The following is an 18673-nucleotide window of genomic DNA, read 5'->3' as shown; positions in this document are numbered from 1 at the left end:
CACACACACACACACACACACACACACACACACACACACACACACACACACACACACACCAAATCTATAATTAAAATATAAATATCTGATATAATTTTATTGTCACCTTTGTAGTTTCATCTTTTTATGCAATTTAATGCAGGTACAAGTTAATTGCTTTTGTAGAAGATACTCATATCCGTTTATATTATAACGTTCCTGTTCCTATCGATACGTCATTACATGTAAAAGGTAAGCAGACTGACAGCTAGATTATTGAAAACCAATGAAGTGTTAATAATTATATGACAAAGATTATGTATATAATGATCTTCCTACCACGTTACGTAATTTATCCATTTGCATAACTAATTCATGATATTGTTTCAAATCCATACAAAGTTCTGTGTAATAAACATGTACATACTATTTCTAAAAAATCCTACTCCACTGTGTGAATTTTAATAAATTCTAACCATAAATTCTAGCAATAAAAAATAAGTTCCATTCTAGAATTATTCAAATAAATAATTAAGAGAGTGCATGTAGTATAAATCCACCAATTGTTCAATTTGACACATACGTATAGCGTTTTTGTTGTTTTTTAATAATAGTTTAAAATTTTTTTGTTACTGAATTATCGCGGATTAAATAAAAGAATTTTAACTTTAATTGCTCATATTAATTGCTCATAATTTAAAAATCATTGTACTGCAATTCAAAAAATAAATTCTTATAGCTGAATCTTTGATCTATGGCCAAATTTTTTAAAAAACATAGACATTATACACATAAAGTCAAAAAATCATTAAAAAATCATTACACATTTTTGCTTCAACGAATAATTAATACTTTGAATCACAAACTTCTAAGAATTATTTTAGCTATGCTGAAAAAGAATTTTGCTGTTGGAGGAAGCATCCATCTTCACAGTACATATAATTTTGACAACTTGCAGTTTCAACATCTCCTGCATGATTTACTTCGAGTGCGAAAATATTGAGTTAAAATATCTAATGCTATTTCCAACCCGACAAAACGGTATAAACATCGATGAGGTAAATATCGATCAAAATAGTATAGAATTCGTCGTTCGAAGCGGATTCCGTAAATTTCACCAATTTGTATGATTCATCTGCGTATGATTTGTTTATTTTGAAAATCTATCTGGTGGATACAATATTCTCGCCATTATCTGAGACATTGAGTCTGCCACGGACTGTCATCATTGTCAGAGCGTAACAGATATCTCTCGACACCGCTTGTTGTCCACATCATTTATCACAAGAGCTATTCCGACTAAATCTTGGCACGCTCGTTGTAGTAGAAAGAGTTTCATTCATAAAGTTCCGCTCAAATGTTTCCAGAAATTGTAACTAGTTGACATTCACCGGTGTTTACGGAAGTCTAAGAGAAAGCTGTGTTTTGCAAAACTTTGCATCTCCGTATGCAAAGCATTTGCAACATTGGATTAAAAAAAATTAAAATATCTAAGTATATAAACTTAAATTATTGCGAAGTGATTTTTTTAATATACAAAGATATGAAAATTGATTATCTCGATAAATAAGTAGCTTAGGTTACTTTTAGGAAAGACAATATATACATCATTCATCCTCTTTATATTATTTTGCATTCAATAGTAAAAGATAAAAAAACAGATATTATAAAAATGTTGCATAAAATACTAAATCCATACAAACTGCTGTATCGTCTACCTGTTTGCTTCGGCTCCAAAATGATTGAATGGCTTGTTGGCAAGTCGAGGAAAGCGACCCGTAAGTTCTGCCAGATCTTTGCGGAGGTAGCAAGGATGGAAAGGATGCATTTCGCCAATTATTTAACAGATTCGTTCTTTCGTTCGAATACGCCATAGAATGGAGATCGAGATATCAAATTCACTTAATCGCGTATAATTATGAATAATGAGAAATATTCACGAGCGTTGCAGAGCAACGAACTAGTATTTTTTACATGAGCTGCATCTCGTTTATGCACGATGAATTCATCCTCCAATTAGCTGCGCTTTTGTTCCTTCACTAATTTTAATCGCTTCTTTTGCATGCAGTACACGGTCATGTTCTTGTCCAATCGCAAATGTTAAAAAGCAGCTGAAGAGAATGGACTAATTTTTCTAATTAGAGGCACATGTGACGTGTGAATATGAAACGTTTCGAACCGTCTCGATTCAACACACTCGATTCAACACTTGAATATAAAATGATCATTTTGTCTATAAGATACCGTTTCGTCACACAAGTTGGCCTATCTGACTTGTTTATGCGATCCTTTTTCTCTCGGCAAATAGAAGCGACTCGAATCAGGTATGAGCTAAAAAACGTTCAATGTGTGTCATCCTCGTTTATTCACGCTAGTACATTTCGCTGGCTAAATTTTCAGAGTTTTTATGTGCACAAAGAGACATGTCACACTGAAATCCAATCCATCGAGGGCAACATCAGTGTGTTATTAGACGCACTGTGTCGCAACGAAATGAAAAACTATATCGGCTTGCAAGAACATCGGAACGTCATGACGTGCAGCACGAGATAATTCCTCTGTAAGATGTTGTATTATCCTTAGAATTAATTATTGTCTATAAGCGCGAGTCCATTTGCACAAAAAACATGTAAAATAGATGAAATATCTGAACGGAAATATTTGGATTAAGTCGCTTAGTTTTTAAGGACCGCATATTTCTATCGAATTCGTCGTCACGCGTTGTGAACACATTTCTATTCTGCATTCTATAGCTGATATGGAATTCGGTGGTGATATAACTTCCAATCGTGGTATCCGCGTAGCGTCCTCGGGAAGATTCATTAGCAGACTCGCGAATCATCCAAAAGTCTCGGAAGACTTCATTTGCGTCGCAGATAAGAACTCATCTTGTTTCTACGTGTCTACGTCAATCTTTCTCGCTCACTGCCACATCCTATCTGCGGAGAATACTCTTCGCGAGGGTCACGGGGGATAAACTGTGGAAGAGCTTTCTCGTTACCCTCTCACACGCAGGGATTTCTCTCGACACGGATCATTGCATGACGCGAACACAATTATCATATATGCGTATATGGATCGCTCGGAAATCTCGAATAACAAATTGGAGTAATTGAGGAAGTAATCATAGCAATCGAAAAATATTTCGATTGATGACGGCAAGAAGTTTTGCAATTTCGTGTTAAATTAACACAAAATAAAAGGTAAAACACACCGCGAGCGATGAACCACTGCCGAGAAAGATACGGGATTCAAGGCGAACGTATGTACAACCGATTATCAATATCTCGAAGCCTCGATAAGACGCGGCCATTTTTCGAGATATATTTTATCTTCAGATAGACGACGACTATAATATAGGAGACTAATCGAAACGTAAAATTACGTTAACGGTCTAAAAAGGCCATAAATCTTGGATAAATGTTAATAAGAACGTACGTTTAAAAGAAAAAGTGGAGGAATAAAGTTTGAACGATTTTTTCTTACATTAAAAATTTTTAAAACATTTCGATAATTTTTAAAGAATTGCATATTTATACTAATCCTTAGGAAGCAATAAATTGCTAATTTCTGTTCTACATTAAAATATTGTGATTATATCTAATAATTTAAAAAAAAAATAAAACGTAAGTTTTAAGATTAAAAAAATTTTTTATACGCATCCAGCAATGACGATGGTTTCAAATTACGTGATCTATTGAAATGACAAGACAAAGATAGACTCGCATCTTGCAATAACTCCTACCTTGTAATAATTATCGAATACTAATATTGTGGCCAAAAATATTCTTGGCAAGGTATCATCAGTAACGGGACGTGAGTGCTTCGTGATTCATAGTGCCACAATAATGAAATATTACAACTGATTTCGCGCACTATTTGCAATCGAATAACAGGTTTATTGGCCTGTGAGATCACAAGCGAAACTTCTAGTCGATCAACTATTCTTCTTATCAACCATCTCGTGGTGCCGAAGACTGCCAACGAATGGCGCTCAAAATCGCCAAACGGTATCATTCTTTAGCCTCCGCTATTCATCGAACTACGTATACTGTTAGATATCAAAGGAGCAATAATGGTAATTCAACTCTTTAAGTTAAAAAAATTTTTTATCTCATAAAGTTACTCATAATTTTTAAAATTTAAATATTTTATTTTTTTAACTTCCATGTGTACCCAAATCAATCTATTTCTGTAGTTAGTTTCAAAGTAAACACGTTTATATTAACATATATACTACTACTTGTACTAAATTCGAATTAAATTTAATACATTTTTTTAAGTTAAATTGTTTTATTCTATTTTAAATTAACAATTAAATAGGAGCAACCTAAAATAAATGATTAAAAATAATTCAAACTTGGGTATAATTTGAATTGTAAATTTTAAACAGCGTTTTTGAACTTACGAAAATGAGTGAATGAATAATAATTATCATGACTCATAACATAAATACATAAATAAAATTTTCTAATCATTTAAAATTTTCTATTATATTAGTTGATTAATAGCATTAACTTTTATTAATTACGTTCTTTAAGATACACAGTTGTGTAATAAATGTTTAAAATTTGTGTGTGAAATAACAGAAAAAGAGAATTGGCGATGAATATTATAAGATAGTAATTTACAAGCATTTTGTTTTTTTTTACATACTTCTTTCTCATTTCAAAAGAAAATTGAAAATTAAATGAAGGAAAAATTTTCCTTTAAACAAAAAATAAAATTTAATTTAAAAAGTCTACAGAAATTAAAAGAATACTTTGAAATAAATACTATGTAACTTCAAAGAAGTCACAATTTTAGATTATTACAGAGAATCATTAATTCTAAAAACATTATCTCTCTGTACTACACAAATGCTGAATCTATAATTAGAAAGAAAATTAAATGTCATTCATTAATAAAGTTGCCATTGTAGTGTCGTGCATTTCGCATTTATTCAAAATAATAATTAGCCACAATTACACTGAAATGCGACGCAGGTGGAATATTTTGAGATGCAAGTCGTGCCACGACTAATTCTAATTAACTAGAAAATAATTTTTAATTAGAGTAAAGTCGCTCACGCAATGTTTGTCGTCTGAACCGGATATCCTGAATCAAGAACCATGGCTTATTTTGGCGACAAGCGTCTAACATCTCTGTCGGATGATATTGAGAGCTTTGGCAAGTCTTTAGCATCGTCATAAGGAATGGAGGAGACTCATTAATCAGTGTCGCACCCAAAACTCGTGGTGTGCATTCGCAATCTCGAAAATAAACCGAAAATAAACCTCCGGCTATCTAATTGTGAAAAGAAGATTGATATTTTGAGCATTTGACCATGCAAAAAGTGCATGGTTAAATGCTCAAAATATATGTGATAACGCATTATTTTCACTAATTATGTTTTTTTCTAGAAAAAACTTGATTCTGTATGCATAATTAATACCGAAAAAAAAAAAAACAAGAAAATACAGCAGCAAGTGAACAAAGAGCAATTATTTTTTTCTATTTTCCAAAATTCATCTATAATAGGAGTCTCTAAACACTCACATTTACGATGTAACATTTATAGTTAACGCTTATAGTTGCCTCGAAAAATATAATCCTAGGTATGCGCAAATTATGCTTTGCATACAATCGCGGCAGTCTTTGTCACACTACTCTCTGATTTATGGTGAAAGCGCAGAGTATAACACGGCGGTCTTGATGGAAGGATGTTATTAAGCTTTATACACAATGAAAAGTGCAAACAAGAACAGAGAATAACAGATGAATAATCAATTGATGCATGCACGGAAAAAAAGTTTTGCAGAAATATTTAAAAAATTTAGGTAGACATAGATCTGAAAATTTTGTTGAACAACAATAATTTTATAGGATGCAGTTCAAATTGGTTGCTAAAAAATTGTCGAAACTTTTTGCAGCATTGCTCATCATATTAATAATTATTTTGACGATTCAACAAGATTATTTCCATCTATATTTATATTAATATTTTAGATACTTCAGCAAAATCCTTTTTTCTATAGTTTCCATACACATAAGTTGAAATTTTATCGCTTGTTTTATTCTCTATTAATACATATAATTACATATAATTTCTCATAGATTAAAATCTTATCATATTATTGTATTATTCTCTGTTCCTGTTGTCCTATGTTTTTTGTTGTGAACAAGACTTTAGGCGAGAGAACCGTATATTTCGCACTGCTGAAAATGCATTGCCAAAACTAAAGAACCCTACGTGATTTTACGCGAATATAATATGAATGACATAGCTTGACCCATTCAGCGATAGAAAATAGAGAATGGGTCACTCGGAAAATGTGCGAAATAATACATGACGCGTTCTGCTGATGAAAAACATACGGTCAGACTATGTCTTTGTAATTTACCTATATAATTTACCTCGGTACGTAACAACAATAATTTTAGCGAATGTGCGAGAACACGCGATAATTGAATTCTTCGAAGTAAAAAAGTCGCTCGTTTGTTTCTTTAAACTTCTGGCATACACTTAAGTTCCTGTTATATTACGGAGATCATATTATCAATAAGATTTGCACGTACGAAAGAGTTTATCACCTGTTGTATCTACGTAGAACGAACGATTTTGTTGAAACATTTAAAAATTTAATTAGATACAGATCTGAATTTTATTGAACATCAAAATAATTATGTAAGAACATTCAAATTGATTGCTAGAATGTTGAAACTTTTTGCAGCATTATCGTAATATTATTCTATAACATTATTCTCTATAATATCGTAATATTTGAACTGAATTATTTTGATAGTCCTACAAAATTATTTTCAGATTTGTATTTAAGCTAAATTTTTAAATATTTCAGCAAAATCGTTCTTTCCATGTACACGTTTAATAGAAGAAAATATTTTAAATTACATTTCAATCAGAAAATTTTCTGATTAAAATAAATAAATGATATGATCAGAAGATTCTGATCATATCAATCAGAATTCTGATTATTTCAACTAAAATTATAATATAATTCTATTATAATATAATTATATTATAATTCTAATTTATCCATTTTCGATCAGATCCATTTTCAATTAACGCAAGATGCTTTTTCCAATGTATGTTCACAGAAGTTACTGCAGTACTTCGTGTATCTTTACATTAGACATTTAACATATTTTAGAAATAAATGTACAATTATACCAAATTTTTTAAATGAGGGATATAGTTCTCATTACGTGACAACAGTCTCTAATGAGATATTTATGAGAAACGAGCATTAATAATAATAGTGTGATATTTCTCCAAGCAAAGTTACCTCATGGAACCGATGCTCCAGACGATGTACGATGTTTTGAGGCCGTCCTTTCAATAGAGAAAATTGATTTCTGCGACATTCTCCTGTCCCAGTAACATGTTTGTAGGTCTTGTCACTAAGCACTCTGCTCTTCGTTCGCAAATGCGACATTTCGAAGACAATAGTTTCTCGACAAACGATTTGGATCGTTTAAATAAAAAGATTTATTTATCACTTACAATCGTCTTGGAATCGAATATGTTATTTTAAATTTTTACACTTTTTATTCGCGCTGCAAATAAATTTTGAAATTTTCGATAACGGAAAGAGGAAGGGATTCCCATGATTACGTATTTGTAACGTGACACCGTTTCAGATTGAAACACTTCAAATAATAACGTTGCACCAGACGCGTTTATCTGAATTAGGTCATAATTGCTTGATTAATAGCACGTTCGATGAAGCGAAATTTAGTGTAAAATGCGTCGCGACTATGCCGTGCCAAGTGCGGTTCTTGGAAGATCTGTGAATTCGCAAGAACGCAGGATTAATCATTCGCTGCATTCGTTTCCTTGATTCTCTTCTCAGTAATCTCAAGGCTACAAGGATATCTCGAAGTGTGGTATCGTACGTGATATCGTTCTTTGTGTATGTGTCATAACTGTCGTTTATGGAAAATTACACACATGCGGAAAAAACGATTTTTTGCTGAAATATCTAAAAATTTAGCGAGATAATTTTATTAGAATATCAAAATTTTTTGCAACATTGCTTTTTATACTTGAACGTCCTACATATTATTTTGATGAATCAACAAAATTATTTTCAAATTTTCAGATATTTAGTTTAAATACTTTAGCAAAATCATTCTTTTCGTCCGCATTTCATCAATCGCGTAAAACTATAATTGGTAAAAATTTAAAAAGTAAGGAAAGTACGCATCCTTAAGGCTTGCTATGATGACGGTAATCGGAATCATAATGTTAACAGACCATTAATTATCCTGCATATCCCTATTATTTTTAAATCAATTAATTAAAAAGATTTATTTCTCTTGTCCTTATTTTATCAATAATTTTTATTCTATTATTGTACCATTGAGACGATCAAATAGATATTTCACTTTGTGTGATGATAGATCAATAAGTCTAGAACATAAGCTCGGAATTTATCTAGATATTCTTGTGTGAAGTGTTTGATAATAAAATTTATATTACGTTAGATTAGATGCGTATATCTGTCATCAATTACACCGAGTCCTTCGGAAGAGTTGGAACATATTACACTCTCGTATTTGCGCATTATTGTCAATTGCATTCTTGTAAAGATAACGATTGTCACCATGGAGAGCAATAAAGCAGAGTTTTACTTTTTACGATTTCCTGTTGTAAAACGAGCAAATAGAATTTTCTCAATATAACTTTTGATATTTTACGCAGCACACTTTATCTGAGGAATAAGATCCTGGAACATTTTTAGAACATAAAAATGTCTTCTGGATGTGTTTAGGATCTCTCTTAAAAATCTGTGCTAAGAATGATAACGACCACTTCGATTATAATAAATATTCCAAATATACATACATAAAAAATGAGAAATTATCAATCAACGATTTCTGCAAATAATCAATAACTCGGACACGAGTTATTTCAATAATTCACGACGCAGTACTGAAGTAAAGACGCAATTAAGCGGATGACTCTAAAGTAAAATTATCCGGTCAGAGTACTTAGCCCAATTGACGTAATGATCGATTGCACGGAAGGATCGATGTGATCAGCTGATTCACGCACTATAGAGTTCGCGCTTTCACTAACTGCACCACCAAAGAAAAATGAAGGTAAATATGGTTTGTAAACGTGTTTGCCAACGCTTTTGCACGCGCGGTTTATCTTCTCTTTGATGATTATTTATCATCGCAGACCCGACACATATCGCTCCTTTTTAAGTATTTGATAAGCAGTCAAGTTTCTGCATCTGACAATGTGCAAAATATTTTTTTGGCCAATTAATAATAAGATTTAGATTATATTATTCATTTTATTATGATGTTTTTAAAAATGTTTTTAGTATTTTATTTTATTATATTATTGTTTTTGAAATGATAATAAATTAAAATAAATTTAAAAATGAAAATCTTAAATTCTAATATACATTTTTTATTATTTCAATTATTTAAGGAATTTATGTATTATATAATATATAAATATTTATATATAAACTGTGAAATATTTATGTTAAATATAAGATAGCATTGACTTGCTAAATTCTTTAAAAATGCAGAAACTAAACGATAGTTGAGCGCATACGGAATGAGGTTCATTATATAGATGATGTCTTTTCATAGCAATGTCGCATTGATTTTATTGAAAAAATTGACAGGTTATTTCATCGAAAACGTTGAAACATTTCTGTTGGTATGCGTGCCGCGAATTATTTTCGCGCTACGCAATCGAATGTTTTACGAGAAATAAATTGGGCAAATTTAGGCCACACGTCACGAATATATAAGACGGAAAAACGATCGAACAGTAAGAAATTCGAAGCACAAATATTAAAACTTACACCGCCGATTTGCAAATAATGTCCTTGTCATAGCGCTAAATGACTAAATGCGCCACGTATTCGTTAACAGTCTATGTAACTGTTCTGCATTGCCTATATTTCTTTATCATAGTAATTGCCTTAAAATTTTTTATTTCTTACTTCAATTACCTATTTCCTTCTGTAAAGATACCAAAAGATCAATTTTATGAAATACGATTTAGCTTTGAAATCTCTACCCAGAAACATTTCATGATTAGATCTAATAATATAAAAAATAAAACTGAGAGTTATTAAAATTATGAAAGTATAATTTCAAGACTTATCATCTCACTAGAGATTAGAAACACTTTGAGCAATTTTCGCAAATAAAGAAATCTATCTTTGCTATCTCTGAAAGAACGTTAATTAGGGATTATACATCTAGAGCGATATATTTACAAAGACAATAGCGAGAAATCTTCCAATCATTTTATTATAACGGCAAATATGGCAAAATTTACCCCTTGTCTAGAAACCACAAAAACGATCGTAAGAACTCCTGCCGTCAATTTAGTTTAAGGGCGCATTAGAACAATCATCATGAACCACAGCAAAGTAGATCGAGGCCAAGGATCGAAGGCTTGGGCTTTTAATCATTCGTTAAACGAAGCAATATACATCATCGTCGTTAATCACGATCGTCACGATTCCTGACATCACGCAATTTGCAAAAACGTCAGAAATTGTAGAATCGAAGAGCATATCGTTAACGAGAATCTTTTCGTAGTTGATTATTCATATATTTTGCCTGATCACTGGAAATTTTCTTGATTCGAAGGATTTTGCATTAATGACACGTTTTATCACATCTAAACATAGAATCTTTCATACTATGTGTCTTTCTATCAATTATAATTTCATTTAAAAAAAAAGGAATACCATATATTCATTAGTGAAAGAAACACTATTACATTTCTTTTAGAAAGAAATTCACACAGTTGTCATAAAAGACATCACAAATACGATATTTAAATATCTAATTTATTTATTTATTAATTTTTGTAGATTTTTATTCATTATTTTTCAAATCTTTAATTAATTTATTTATTATCAAATATTTCTTTTTTAGTATTTTATTCACTATTTTCTCTCTTTCACTATTTTCAATTTGCTCTTCATGTTCTTCATTGAGAAGTATTACCGAGCGAGAAATATAAGCGAACGACGAAAGTATCTTGTACACTGTATGGTGAAATCAGGACGGTTAGGATGAAGAAAACCGCAGATTGATAACGATAGTTCGATCGCGCGGCTGACTCGCTCGGCGCTCGCACGATGCCGAGCGGCGCAACATCCTTCGCGTACTGCGGTCGAGAGAACAATTGACCGAGGTAACAACACCTGACACTCGCGTGGGCGATCCGTCCACGTGGACGGGGCCGTTCGCCAGGTAGCGAAAAAGAAAGAGAGGGAAACCGACGTCATGATCGTAGGAGGACATAGAAGAGCGAACATCAAGGAAGACATTGCCCTTCTTTATCTCTATTATAATAAACATCCGGATGCGTTTTTTAAAAGATATCTATACATCTTGATTTATTAATAAATTTTCATATATAATAGTTTATTATCTCCACATGAAGCATTCTGCTTGGAATATTATTTTAAAAAAATAATTTACTAAACATTTAAAATTGTATTTAACATCAACAAAATAAGAATCATATTTAATGGTAGATTCATAACGAGAATGTTAATAATAATATTTATTGGGTTGACGGGAAAGTTCGTGCTGATTTTGAAGGAAAAAATTGAAACACAGAAGATTTAAATTTTAGTATACATTTATTAAATTATATAGGTTAATCGGCACGAACTTTTCGGACAACCCAATACATAGAGATTTGAATACTCGTATTTTTATCGCATATTTTAATATGGCAACTTCGTTTCATTATTTTATTTGATAAATATAGAAATTGTATGTGTTTTGAAATATTTGTATTTGTAACTATACATTACATATTACTATAATTATGATTATTACTACTATAATAATAATAACAGTAACTATGTATATAGCAATAAATGTATGTAGTTGGCAACCTACATACATACCTAAAATGACTAAAATATATTATAGTTATTATAATCATAAAATAATTGAAATTACCATAAAAATGATTCAAGTAATTATAATTTTATTTAGTTATATTTTATAACCATAAAAAATATGATTGCCCCAAAATATAACTATAAAATTTTATAGGTAATTTTAACTATTTTATGATTATAATAACTATAATTATAGTCATTTTAGGTTGCCAACTATACATTTGTTGCTAGAACTATATAATTACAAATATGAAATTTTTCTCTCAGTGTACGTAACGTATATTATGTTTTTAATATCATGATTCTCGTATCAAAATTTGAACATGCAATAAAAACCTGAACTGTGAAACAATATTTTTTTCAATGCTTTTTTTAATCCAATCTAATAAATTCAACAAAAATTATAAATTATTTAGTATGTATTAAATATAATAAAAATATAAATTATGATAAAGATATCGATTAAATTTTTCCATAAAAAATATTGTATAAATATTGCATTAATTATAAATTGGATTTCTCTATAACTATTTCAGTATTTTGCCCACAAAACATTTTTATAAATCACATTTGGCAGGATCATTATTTATCAGAGAAATCTTGTTTGAATGTTGGTCAAAGTTTTCGAAATGTTATTTATTCCGTTATTCGCATAATGCAGAGAATGAGTAATCGAGAACTCAAGAATTGCGCGCCAAATATAAGTACGACAGCAGATCGCTGAATAGCATCTGTGCCAGACTAAACAAATGAACAATGTAGCATCACAAATGTATATTTACGGCGAGGATAGATAACGGTACGAAAGATGTAAACGGCTGCTAACAACTATTTACGAAGCGAAATTTCATTATCCAACTAAAGAAAAAAAAAGAAAAAAGAAGATTGATTAATTATATCGATACAGAACAGCAACAAACTTTTGCAATCTCTATACGAAAGAAAGAGTAAATCATTAATTAAAACTTATTAATTAATTTTGTTTTAATAACAAAGTACGATAAAAAACATGAACAGCAATTTTTAAATAAGGAAAAAGGCAGATCTGTGAATCCTACTTGTTTCAGAGAAATGTAATTAAGATAATTATATAAAGATATTACTTGTGCTACAATATTATTTACGCAAAACGCCATAGCTATACTATTATATCTAAAGAAGTAGTACACATTGAGAAAATCTCGAATGATAACAATAGCAATATATAAAAAATGTACGATCCAATAAGCTCGACCTATTTACTTCTGACAATAGAGAAAGATATATGCGAAATGTTGTTTTTCTCATCAAATTTTTATTTCACTTTTCCAACCCGGAATTATCAACAAAAACGAAAAAAATTTGACTCGCTCGCAAAATAGAACTATAATATGTACTATCAGCTCGGTGTGTTTCGCGATTTATAACACTGTTTTAGAAAATATGATCAATTTCAAAAATATTTACCAAATCGGGATCTACGGAGTTGAACCATAATCTAGGATCCCACGACATGTTCCATTTCAGAGAGATGGTTTTATTATTAGATTCGGATTCCGAATCGTCTTCGTACAACATTCTCTTTCGCGACAGACAGTTTTGTATATTACGATTTCGACGAGTAACTAGAGTGGTATGTCATCCGATTTATATTTACATATGATCGCTCAGCAGGCTTTGTCGTATTCGGCACGCGAGGTTCGCATGAACCAGCGGTTCTCAAGTTATACTCCAAGTATGAACGCAACAAACACAACATGGTTACGTACAATTATGTCACAATAGTAAAAGGCGATTTACCTCGTCCAAAAATAGTGTCTTTGCATTCATTTTATTTCGTAATAAAAAAATTCGAATGCAAAATTTTTGATAATATCAACAAACGTGAAAAATATTATCTTATTTATTTTTTATTATGTATCTTTTATCTAAAAAATACTTATTGTTTCACAATACTATACAATATATTTTATATTTAATTAACGCTGATTGCAATAAGCCTTTTAGTTAACAATTCTTTTAGCTAAATTCTGCACTGAGAAAACTTTCTGATTAAAAAATGAACTAGAAGATTCTCATTATATCAACAAAAATTCTGATTATTTCAACTAGATTATAATAAAATTATAAAAATTCAACCAGAAAATTTTAATTTGTCCATTTTCAACATGAATTCCAATTAATGCAATCAAATTCTTTTTCCAATGTGTTTCTTTGCATTTGTATGTTTTTTTAGACATTACATTACTAAATATTCAAAATTATTAATTCTACGTTTATTTGCACTCACTAATTTTGCTAATGAAAACTATCAGTTTTCCATAGTTCGTGCATAAGATTTGCACTCGATATTTCACATCGGTATAAATCAATTAATCGATGTGCAGTTTTGAGAAAATACTCGTATACAAGTATATATCTACTAACTCGTATACAAGTATATCTACTAACAATCATTCTCATCGATTTAACGATCATCGATTGGAGCGTAAATACCAATCGCATTATGCAATTTTCTTGGAACTTATCTACATTCTATTTATGCAATCAATACATCATACAACGTTTCTATATAGATGAAGTGCAAACATAAATATCAGTATTAATTTTATGCAAGTAGATCAATTATATACAATTGTTGAGTCCAATCATATTTTTACCGGTAATTATTTTATTGTTAACTATAATACGTGTAACTATACGATGAATATTAATTAGGAATAATTATATAGTAAATAATCATTAATCGATAGCAATGAATTATTATGTCAAATTAACACAATATTTTAATTTATAATAAATATTCACAATAATTATTATTTAACTTATCGAACTTTATTTTCTTTTTGCAGCTTCTCAAACTTTAAACTAAAAATTTAGAAATGTAATAGCGTTATAAAAATTGACGCTAATAACTGAAGCGTGCAAATTAGATTGTATAAATAAATCTCTTAAATTAATATTTTTGAATTCCAAAAAAGGAATTTTTTATCGCAAAATTAAAATTCTTAAATTCATTTATAATTATAATTACTTCCGTTAAAATATGATTTCTTTTCATCTGCACGTAATTGAACTTACATTGATCGAATAAATAAAAAAGCAAGATGATGACTTACCAACCTTAAATGAAAGAGTGTTCTCTCAAAAGATTCGATGTCATAAAAAATAAATAAACCTCTTTTGTGTGCCTGAAAAAATAAAAAGAAATTTAAATAACTGTTCAGAAAGTTACAAGACATATCTAAAGATTAAACAATAATCATCCTACATTTGGCAACAATTCACAATATTACTAACAACAAAAGATAATTTTAATAAACTGAATTTTAATAAACAATATTTAAATAAATATTAATATAATCTCATATAGTATCAAAGTATTGTAGCAACATTACTGCAACATTTGTTATTACAATATTTCTGGAACGTTGCAATATTGCTGCAATATTACTGAAATTATCTATGCTGTATAGGTAACATTTATTTACAGAAAATAAATATTTATTAAATAAAAAATATAAGAGTTGAGTCAAATTAATGGTGCTTGTACCAAAGATAAATATATATGTTTACGGTTAGTAAATATTCAATTGGCACTATTAAATATTTATTATTTAGTAGTCTTCTTTCAGTGTAGATATTAGGATAAATCTAATTTACAGATTTCATTATATTCTCAGAATGAATGCTCAGAATAATCTCTCTCTCTCTCTCTCTCTCTCTCTCTCTCTCTCTCTCTTTGTGCTCCTCTTTCCCTTCTGTTCCTTTCACAATTTCAAAAAGAATTTACGCTTAGTGATGAAATAATTAGCCATTTACTTAAATCTAATCTTTAGATAAGTATAATTAAATAATTCAATGACATGAATCATGAATAGCGTAACAATTTGATTTGATACGTTCATTTCTAAAAAATGATGACACTTGACATCAGAGAGACAGATTCCTGATGACAGACGATTTCCTGTCACGACGCAGTCATTTCCAACTCATTTTCTTATCTGAATACACAAAACGTTCGTAACGAACAAAGATGCGTCCGCGTAGGATGACGTAAGTATGCGAGTATATATCTTGATTCATCGCGGTTCTCAGGAGAGACGAGACACAAAGAAGCAATCACAGGAACGGAGTTCCGAGATCCTAACCTCACCTGGGCAGAGGGATTCCCCTAAGGAGTCCACCGCTCTCCAAAACCGGCGTCGACCCGCGTCGTGCGTTACATAAGTGAGCCACGATTCCCGCCCGCGATTACATGTTTCACTGACACGTTGCAAGGCCGCGCGGCGGCGACGGAGGAAGACGATGACGATGCATCCGCAATATAACAAAAGAGAGAATCTCACACCGTGCGCAAAGACATGTCTATTGTCTTTCTTTCACGCCGCGTTACGCATTAGTGCCGCTGTCGTCCGCCAGGCGGCACAGGTGGCGCGCTCGATCAGCTGATCGTTCCGCGCACGTGCGCCGCATTTTCTCTGCACTTCAAATATATACACGTGTATGTAACAAATGTATATACAAATACTACAGATTTGGAAAATACACAAATAGATCCATATTTAAACTATCGTTATTAGCAACTCGTGACATGGATAACACACAAGGATAACAGATTCATTGTTGAGCGCTTTTAATTAAGCCATACTTTCTGTGTTCATTTTTTCTTGCATTCTCGTTTTATTCTAAAAAAAAATTTATTAAAAAAAAAATCTGTCTTTTTTAATTGTACTCTGTTTTTCTTTATTTCTGAAGAATATAATTTCTTTGGAGCGCTGGAACAAGATGTAGTGATTAAAAGGGATGTGTGTTATTAGCTGGATATAACCTTTTAAAATATATTCATGTTTTGCGTTGATAAAGGAAGAGTAATACGTTTTGCAGACTTTTAGTGTTCCTTCGACTAAAAATATTTAGTGTAATCATGACGACGCTGGCATTACCGCAAAAGAAATATTATAGACAACGTGCGCATTCGAATCCAATAGCCGATCACTGCATCGAGTAGTGAGTAGTTTTCTATACATTTTTCGTTATAACAATTGATAACTAATTATAATTATAAGATTACAACAATTACCATTATTGTTTGCCATTTATTCATTGCAGTCCGATAAAACCGGAGTTAATGGATTGGAGTATCTTATATCCACAGTATTTTCAGAGTAATGATGAGCAGACACTAGAAACACAGAAATGTGTAGAATTTGCAGATGTTGGTTGTGGCTATGGAGGATTGTTGGGTAATTTGTTCCTTCTTTTTTTTTTAATATTTAATTTAATTTATTACAAACAAGATTTATATGAATGTTACATGGAAATGAAAAAAATGTATACATAAATTGTGAGGCGGCAGAATGATTACTGTTTTAATTCCTATCAGACAATTTATAAAAGAATGTAAAAACCAGAAAATCAAAATAATTGATAAATTAATTCTCAGTTACTCTGTCACCAATGTTTCCGGATAATTTGATACTCGGCATGGAAATCAGAGTGAAAGTATCAGACTACGTTATGGATCGCATTGCTGCTTTACGATCACAAAATCCTGGCCAGTACCAGAACATTGCTTGTTTAAGAACAAATGCTATGAAGTACCTGCCAAATTATTTCTATAAAGGACAAGTAAATAGAAGGAATTGTTGATGTACATTAAAGGATAGAATAGTTTACATATTAATCTATATTTTTTTATTTGTGTAGCTAAAGAAGATGTTTTTCCTATATCCAGATCCGCACTTCAAGAAGTCAAAGCATAAATGGAGAATAATAAATAAATCTCTGCTGGCAGAATATGCTTATGTTTTAGCCGAGGGAGTAAGTATCATTTATACTTTATATTATTTCTATTTAAATTTATTATAGACTATTCATAGTCTAGTATTCATAATCATTCTTATTTTAAGGTCATCTTAAGTATTGTCTTAAGATGATATGTATGATTCTGAGATTGGTTTATGACATTCTAAGATCATACTTAAAATCAATCTTAAACATAAGAACAGCTTATGAATATCGGCTATAATACTTGTTGCTATATTACTTCTTACAAGAATTCATTTTTTAAATTATTATTACATAGGCTATTGTATATACTGTAACGGACGTAGAAGATCTACATAAATGGATACTTCAACATTTCCAAGAACATTCACTGTTTGAAGAAGTTACCAAGCAGGATTTGGTAAGTACAACTGTTTTTATTTCTTTTTTCTTTAATATAATAATAGTAACACTGATAAATTTTACCGAGACAGGCAGCGGATCCTGTAGTGGAAAAATTATATGAAAGCACTGAGGAAGGTAAGAAAGTCACCAGAAACGAAGGAGACAAATTTCTGGCAGTGTTCAGAAGGATCGCAGATCCTTATATTGCAACGAATAGCTAGCAGCAACAATTATATACAATTTTCCGGCTATTGTATATAATTATACGGCAAAGGATATTCTGGATGAGAGTTCTAATGAGGGTTCTAATGAAGGTACCGTAGAAGGAGGTTGTTTGTCTTGTAACAACGACGTTTCTAAAATGAGTTGCAAGAAATAAGATTATTTTTTTAAGAAAAATGTATTTCCTAATATATCTATACATACCTTGTCTAATTGACTTTTTCCTGTACATGCTAGGTACCATGTTCAAATAGTCTATGTGTCTAATATCTGTTTGCTGAATTAAATGTATAGTCTTTAAAGCGAATTCTTCATGCATTATGACAAATAACATCTGCAAAATAAAGGCAATGTTGTTTTGATAAATATCGAATCCGATCCTTTTAAAATTTCAACCAAGTAAATTCGGCATA

General features: G+C 30.8%; 3 protein-coding genes across 6 annotated transcripts in view; 1 reads left to right on the top strand and 2 right to left on the bottom strand.

Annotated features, from left to right (window-relative positions):
* LOC108684678 (kinase D-interacting substrate of 220 kDa) overlaps positions 1-16082 on the bottom strand; it is a 35642-nt gene extending 19560 nt beyond the window's left edge. Inside the window, exons 1-2 of one of the 4 annotated variants that reach the window (XM_018189126.1) lie at positions 16021-16082; positions 14988-15055 (exon numbers count right to left, since the gene is read on the bottom strand). The gene's annotated coding sequence lies outside the window, so the exon portion shown is untranslated. Of the gene's footprint in view, positions 1-3724; positions 3812-7265; positions 7306-14983; positions 15056-16020 lie in introns of those variants that run through there. The other 3 variants (XM_018189128.1, XM_018189127.1, XM_018189130.1) reach the window with 3 other exon arrangements.
* A 210-nt stretch (positions 16083-16292) lies between these two features.
* On the top strand, positions 16293-18330 carry LOC108684680 (tRNA (guanine-N(7)-)-methyltransferase). The gene is made up of 7 exons (XM_018189132.1): positions 16293-16368; positions 16752-16874; positions 16977-17110; positions 17311-17495; positions 17574-17687; positions 17953-18054; positions 18128-18330. The coding sequence occupies exons 2-7, from the start codon at positions 16792-16794 to the stop codon at positions 18257-18259; spliced, it is 750 nt and encodes a 249-aa protein (XP_018044621.1). The 5' UTR covers positions 16293-16368; positions 16752-16791; the 3' UTR covers positions 18260-18330.
* The window catches only part of LOC108684623 (coiled-coil domain-containing protein 108-like), a 10176-nt gene continuing 9802 nt past the window's right edge, over positions 18300-18673 (bottom strand). Inside the window, 2 exon segments of the mRNA XM_018189043.1 lie at positions 18300-18394; positions 18465-18594. Coding sequence (XP_018044532.1) covers positions 18300-18394; positions 18465-18594 — 225 coding nt within the window.

Source organism: Atta colombica, unplaced genomic scaffold (assembly GCF_001594045.1).
Source record: "Atta colombica isolate Treedump-2 unplaced genomic scaffold, Acol1.0 scaffold137, whole genome shotgun sequence".
Lineage (NCBI taxonomy): Eukaryota > Metazoa > Arthropoda > Insecta > Hymenoptera > Formicidae > Atta > Atta colombica.
This window is presented reverse-complemented; position numbering and strand designations above follow the sequence as displayed.

Coding starts and splice junctions, on each gene's coding strand:
- LOC108684680 (XM_018189132.1), top strand. CDS start 16,792: ATGACGACGCTGGCATTACCGCAAAAGAAATATTATAGACAACGTGCG. Junction 17,111..17,310: donor TGGCTATGGAGGATTGTTGG/GTAATTTGTTCC, acceptor ATTAATTCTCAG/TTACTCTGTCACCAATGTTT. Junction 17,496..17,573: donor ATTATTTCTATAAAGGACAA/GTAAATAGAAGG, acceptor TTATTTGTGTAG/CTAAAGAAGATGTTTTTCCT.